Below are 6,777 nucleotides of genomic sequence, written 5' to 3' on the forward strand. Positions count from 1 at the left end.
GTGGTGATGGTTACACAACAGAAGAACAATGAGGAATGTACTTAATGTCACTGAATTATATACTTAAAAATTTCTAAAATGGTAAATTTTATGTTCTATATGTGTATGTTACCACAACTTTTTAAAAAAGACTATATACACTTGTTTCTCTGATGCACCTAACAAGTCAGTTTAACAAATACTTGCTGCATTGCTAGCAGGTACCAGGCACTCTGGTAGGAAATGAGAGTACAAAATTATTTACACAGTCGCTGCCCAGTAGTCAAGATCCTGCTTATTATTCTTAAAGGCCTAGTGTAGATGCAACCACCTCCTCCATTAATTTAATTTCTTTGAACAAGTATTTTGTAGTAACTGTGAGAAAGATTTAAGAATGTGGAGGATATGAAAATAAATGTCTTGGTTCCTACCCTTGAAGAGTCTGGTATCTACTTGGGGAGATGGAACATGCACACTGAAAGTAAGGGCACTACCTTGTACTATTTTGGGCTGACAAATAAATACTGATAGCAGATCCTTGGGGAGATAAGGGGGCAAGAAAAGGAGAGAAAAGGGAAAGACATTCTGAACAAGTCAGCAGCAAGAGCACGTTTGAAGGACAATGGGTAGCTCAGTGTATAGTTTTCATAGTGGATTTATATAGAATTTAGAACATATCTTCATCTTGAAAAGGTGGTATCTAAAGAAGGTTACATACCATAAGAGATGTACACATTTCCTCACGAAGACTCATTTGTTTTTCTTTATATGTTCTATATATTGTAGTGTTACTTTATATTCTTATTTTGATGATATTTTGTATCATTTCTTTTCCATTAAGGATATTACTACATTTTAAAAATTTCCTAATCTCTACCTTTTCAGGAAAATAAAGTCAAGCCACCCAATCTGACCACTAAGCAAATGTTCAGGTCCTCTCTGACTCAGGCCCCTTCCACAAGACCCGCCCTGGCTCAGAGTCTTCTACCATGTTCAGTAGCCACGGACCACAAGGTGGAGCTTTCGGTCAGCCAGCCAAAGCCCTGCACATCCTCAGCTCTGCACCTCCAACCAGAATCTGTTCAGAGCAGAAAGAAAGCCCTGTCTTATAAGACACCACACGTACGTTTGGAAGTACCAAAGCCCAACAGAGGAAATACTCAAGCTCAAGACACAAATTTTAGCTCCCGCAGTAATAGCACCCCTAAATTCGTACCAGTTTTCAAAACTCAGTCGTTACAGATGAACAAAAATGTCTTAGAACCTGGCAGCCTGAAAAGAAAACAGCATGTTGTTACAGAATCTAAATTGTTTTCACTTAAAACTAGTGTGATCCAGGATGAAAAACTGATTTTAGATGCAACCAAAAAAAAGAGAACTAGTAGTAACATTCAGATGAATGCTAGAAATTTAAATCAGAAGACTTCTAGACCTCTGCAAGAAAAAAACACTGAGTCCTATGAAAACATGACAAAATATCCCCCTTCTGATGGAAAATGGACTGTGAGTTTAAATGTAGGTAAAAAACTATCTGATAGTTCAGTATTTCAGATGTTAAATAACAATTTAGGTGTAATAAAAAGTGCTGTTGACTTTCGAGTTAATGGAAAAGAAAATTTAACAAGCAAATATATAACACAAACTTTAGGGAAAGGCCACAAGTCACTGAAAGTGAAAAGACAACCACACATTTTTGAATCAGGCACAGAAATGGAAGATCCCCAACTACCACAGCGGCAATCAGGAAATCAAACTAAAGAAGTTGATGTAAGTGACCACCAACTGGTAGTGAGCAGAACAGTCCACAGGTCTAAAAGAAAGTTATGGCAGGAATCTTCAGAAACTTCAAAGAAGCCTCATTCCAATACTATCCATTGTAGGCAATCCAGTTCTTCTAGGAACCAGGTAAAAAACCAGTTTTAATCTGGGGATATTCATCATATGGTAGACCTTTAAAATCCCTAAACAAAGATTTACATGATTTTCCCAAGATCATCTAGAAACGTATTAAGAAACAGAATATCTACCCTAACACAATGGCAAGTATTTACAGCTAATTTATATCAAAGTGTGCTTCTTCAATCTGGTTACAGATACATAACTTGGACAAATCAAAACCAAAGAAATCTCGCATCATTCCTAAAGCTTATAACATGGATGTGAAAGAAGGAAATATTTACCAGGTAACTTAGGTGATATCTTTTTATTTATTTTTCATTACATTATCAGAATTGCAGTTGCTGATTTTAGGGATCCCCAGCCTCTTGGTGAGAAGGAGCTACTTTTAAATTCCTTGAAGCCTTAAAATCAGCAAGGAAAAAGGAAATGTTAGGAACAGAAAGCCATTGACCAAGGACTGTACGCGGCAACCGTTATGCATAGTAGAGGCCCCGAAGAGGGGTGAGGTGGAGAGAGGCCCCACCGCTGGCTCCTCCCACTCTGTTCTGGGGTCTTTGCAGACTAAGAAGAGGGTGCAGCAGCAGCAGACTGCCTAAAGACAGGTTTCCACAACCTCTAGAACACAGACCTCTTGGGACTGTTATCCAAGATAATTCAATGATGTTTCAAAGGTTAATCATTAAGTTAAAATTCACACCAAAAAATGTTGCAGTGCTGGCTAAAGTTAAAACTTGAGATTTAGCTGCTAATGCTGAGTCTGCAGCACTGAATTCACAAACCATGCATCTTGAAATTACATTTTATTCTGTTCTGCCATCTGTTTTAGTCTAAGAACAAGCTTACCAAAATATCCACAAATACTTTATGCATAGAACTATTGGAATAGTTTCAATTCAAGTTCTTTATGAACAACCCAGAAAACATTTTCTTCTCTTCCAAATGCTATTTCTTTCTATAATTAATAGAATTTCCAGCCTGATTTGAATTAACCAAAAGGTAGTTAACTGTATTCCCATATATTTTGTAATGTTGGTTTCATGTAGTTTCATATAGATGTCTTACTATATGCACTCAGTAGGTGGTCAAGGAAAAAAAAAGTATGTGCTGCCTTAGAATTTTTTTCATTTTTAAACATCAGTGAAATTTACTCAAGATTTCATATTGTTCTAGAAGTATAGCACTTTCCCATATTGAATTACTTAAGACCTAGCACAATTTTTATAGTTAAAAAATCATTTCCAGGGACTGACGCCATGGTCGAGTGGTTAAGTTCGCGCACTCCGCTGCAGGCGGCCCAGTGTTTCGTTGGTTCGAATCCTGGGCGCGGACATGGCACTGCTCATCAAACCATGCTGAGGCATCATCCCACATGCCACAACTAGAAGGACCCACAACAAAGAATATACAACTATGTACTGGGGGGCTTTGGGGACAAAAAGGGAAAAATAAAATCTTTAAAAAAAAATAATTTCCACAACTAGGAGGACCCACAAATAAAAATACACAACTATGTGCTGGGGGAATTTGGGGAGGAAAAAAAAGCAGAAAAAATAAAAATAAAAAATCATTTCATGAGCTACAAAGAATAACATAATGAGAAAAATTATAGATATCATTATAGAAAATAATTTCCTGCAAATATAATACTAATATATACTCCTATGAAAATTTAAGTAATACAAAACAGTTTCAAGAAAAAGTGAAAAAAAGACTGTAATTCCTCTTTGCAGGGATAACCACTTGGAACCGTAGATGGACACTCACACTCATGCCTGTGAACATGGAATGAGGCTCCATACGCTGCTCTGGAACCTCCTTTTTCACTCAACAGTTTCCTTGTTCATGGTTGCATAGAATTCCATTGCATGTTGGGTGTACTGTATTTAACTGTCCCTACCGACTGACATTTAAGTTGTTCCCAACTTCTCACTATGATGACAATGTCATGTAAACAGTCTTATGTAGATCTTTGCAGAATATCTAATTATGTAGTAGTTTTATTTTGACCTTACTAGTTTTATTAAAGTTTATTTGAATTCATTATTTTTGTTATTGAAATTTTCAAACCACACAAAGTACAGATAATAGTATAAAGAACCTCTAAGTACTATCACCCTGCTTCAACAGTTATTAATATTTTTGCCACTCTGTTTCATCTGTTCTCACATATAGACTTTTTTACTGTTCTATTTTAAAGCAAATTCTATACATCATATAATTTTACCCATAAACACTTTAGTATATATCTCTAACAGATAAGCTACAGCATGTTTTTAAAGAAAAAAAAAAGTGTGTATTTACATTGCGTTTTTGGGGTCTCTACTGTATCTTTATAGACTCACTAAATTTCACTTTAGTTTAACATGCAAATTAGCAAGAAGCCCTCAATAAACATAAAAGCCTTTTTCACAGAAGAACTAGATAGAGCCTTCAGTCATATAACGAAAATGTTGGAGTGGAAACTTGTATGTTCAACCATATTCATTAAGCATATACCGCATGCCAGGCAGTGGGCTGAGCACTGGCTTACTGAAATGATGACTGCCACTGGCAGTGGAGTCTAATCCCTAGCAAACCCATTCTGGGTTCCTGGTGGAGACGTAGGAGTATATATGTATTGAAGCAGATGTCAACAATGACTTTTCGGTCCATATTGCAGATAGATTATCTAACATATGAAAAGAGAGAAATAGAAATAGAGCTTCTCACCTAAGTAGTAGTAGTCTGGCTTTCAAACATTTTAGATGTTTAATTTATAAAATATGATATAATTGTGATATTTAAAAGAAACCAAAAATCCTCATTAGTATTCCGCTGAAATAATCCTTCATTAAATAAAAAAGAACTAGCAGAGAGCCAAGTATAAGTTGAACTTTGATTTTTTAGTGTGATTTGCTGTTTTTGCCAGTTCACTATACTATTGTAATTAAAAGCAAAAATGAACTCAAACTCTACTTCAAAACTGTAAATATAATTCTTGCACTTGAAGTTGTGCCTGGTTGGTTAATTTACTGTTTACCTTTACTGCAAGCATTTCTGTTTTCCAGAATTATCTCTATTTATAATTATTTTACCATTTTCATAGGGAAATACATCTGGTTTAAAGCGCAATTTGAGTGTGCCTTTCTCATTCTAAAACTAGTGTGACAGATAATTAGTAGGCTCAGTAAAAAATGGTATATCATTTTGTTTGTGAGGCTGCAGTGAAAATGTTTGCTTATGAAAGTGCTGTTGAGAATGTCTATTTGGTCACTCAGTCGTCCACAGCATGGACTCATTCTTGAAACCAGTCTTCCTCCCATTTCGTGTATTCCCAGGCTGCCTTCCTGCCACTGCTCAGTCATCATGCCTTAAGTAATGAAGACTTATTATTCAACTAAGCGAAACAGTTAAGTAGTGTGTGATATCTTCCAGTTCTTTGTATAAATAATATTGATAGCCCCTCCTCCTCTCCATTAGTGTCTAAAACTTAGAATTTATAATATAGTATTTCATTTACATAAATGATAATCTACATGGCAAAGCCTGCTTATGTTAGGATCAGTCTATTTTCTGATGTAAAGTAGGTTTATTTTTCATCTTACAATATTTATCCTAGTGGAACTTTACAAAAAATATATATATGATTTACTATAGAGACACATGGGCAGATTGATTTTTTATTTACTACTCCATGTTTAGAGAGGAGGTTCCACACCAAATTGCAGTGTTCAGATTCACTGGAGAAATCAATGAAGATTTTGGTTCATTTTTAAAGAGTACAATTTTGAAAGCCAGTATAATTTCAAATTTAATTAAGAATACTAAATTGTCGTTCCTTGTTTAAATTTTTGGTGGTTTATATGCATTGTGGATCCCCACCCCCACCCCTGTTCTTCACATTCCAATTGTATTTTAGTTTTAGAACCATTACAATTTTAAAACTATAAATAGATGATTTTATGTTCACCTGTATCCAGAATCTCAAAAGATCAGCTATTGCATTTAAAAACCTATAGCAAATGCCAAAATTAATGCTAAGAATCATCTTTATAGCAATGTAAAAACACTTTCTGTGTACTATTCATATTCTAAATTCCACAATATTTGTTGCTTATATGTTTTTATTTATATTTTTTATGTATTACTATGATTATTATACATTATTATATATTATTTGTATTTGTGGCTTACTGTAGCAAATAGGTAAAAAATATAGGTTTGTCACTGATTAGCTTTTATTTGAGTAACCAGTTCACTAGCCAGTTTTTGCTCTCTTTCTCAAATTGCACATCATCTGGTGTTATGCTAGAACTCACAATATATTGGTTATTTATTGATACTTAAGAATGGTCAGTATTTATAAATGTTTAAAGATGTCATGGTCATTATTTGTTGATGCCTAAAATGTCCATGTTGTTGTATCCTACATAGTGTCTTATTTTGAATTAAAAAATGTATTTCAAATAGACATATTTTTCATATGTCAGAGTGGCTGAATGAAAAGGCTTAGATGAATTACAAATTCTTTTGCCTTTGTGATTCCATTTCTTCACAGACATTTGCTGCTGGACCCGTGTAAACTAATTTAGGTCCTCACCATGTCATAGAACTTCTGTTCGCAACAGTCCTTCATTCTTTCATTCAGCAGATACTTACTTAGTATCTGCTATGTGCCAAGGACTATTATAGATGCTTGGGACATACCAGTTAACACTAACCTTACATTCTTGCAGAGAGAGACAGAAAATAAACATAACAAAAAGTTATGTAATGTATTAGAACAGGACAAGTATAGGGAAAAAAATACAGCAAGGTAAAGGAGATGGTTAAGGTACGCTTCCTGGAACAAAGACATAAAGGAAGTGAAGAAGTTAGCCACGTGGATATCTGAAGGATGAGCTCTCTAGGCATAAGGAA

General features: G+C 34.9%; 1 protein-coding gene across 1 annotated transcript in view; it reads left to right on the forward strand.

Annotated features, from left to right (window-relative positions):
- The window catches only part of C7H18orf63 (chromosome 7 C18orf63 homolog), a 29,946-nt gene extending 23,618 nt beyond the window's left edge, over positions 1 to 6,328 (forward strand). Inside the window, exons 12-14 of the mRNA XM_008536534.2 lie at positions 865 to 1,884; positions 2,073 to 2,162; positions 5,196 to 6,328. Coding sequence (XP_008534756.2) covers positions 865 to 1,884; positions 2,073 to 2,162; positions 5,196 to 5,258 — 1,173 coding nt within the window. The 3' untranslated portion in view covers positions 5,259 to 6,328. The remainder of the gene's footprint in view (positions 1 to 864; positions 1,885 to 2,072; positions 2,163 to 5,195) is intronic.
- Positions 6,329 to 6,777: the final 449 nt, after the last annotated feature.

This window comes from Equus przewalskii, chromosome 7 (assembly GCF_037783145.1).
Source record: "Equus przewalskii isolate Varuska chromosome 7, EquPr2, whole genome shotgun sequence".
Lineage (NCBI taxonomy): Eukaryota > Metazoa > Chordata > Mammalia > Perissodactyla > Equidae > Equus > Equus przewalskii.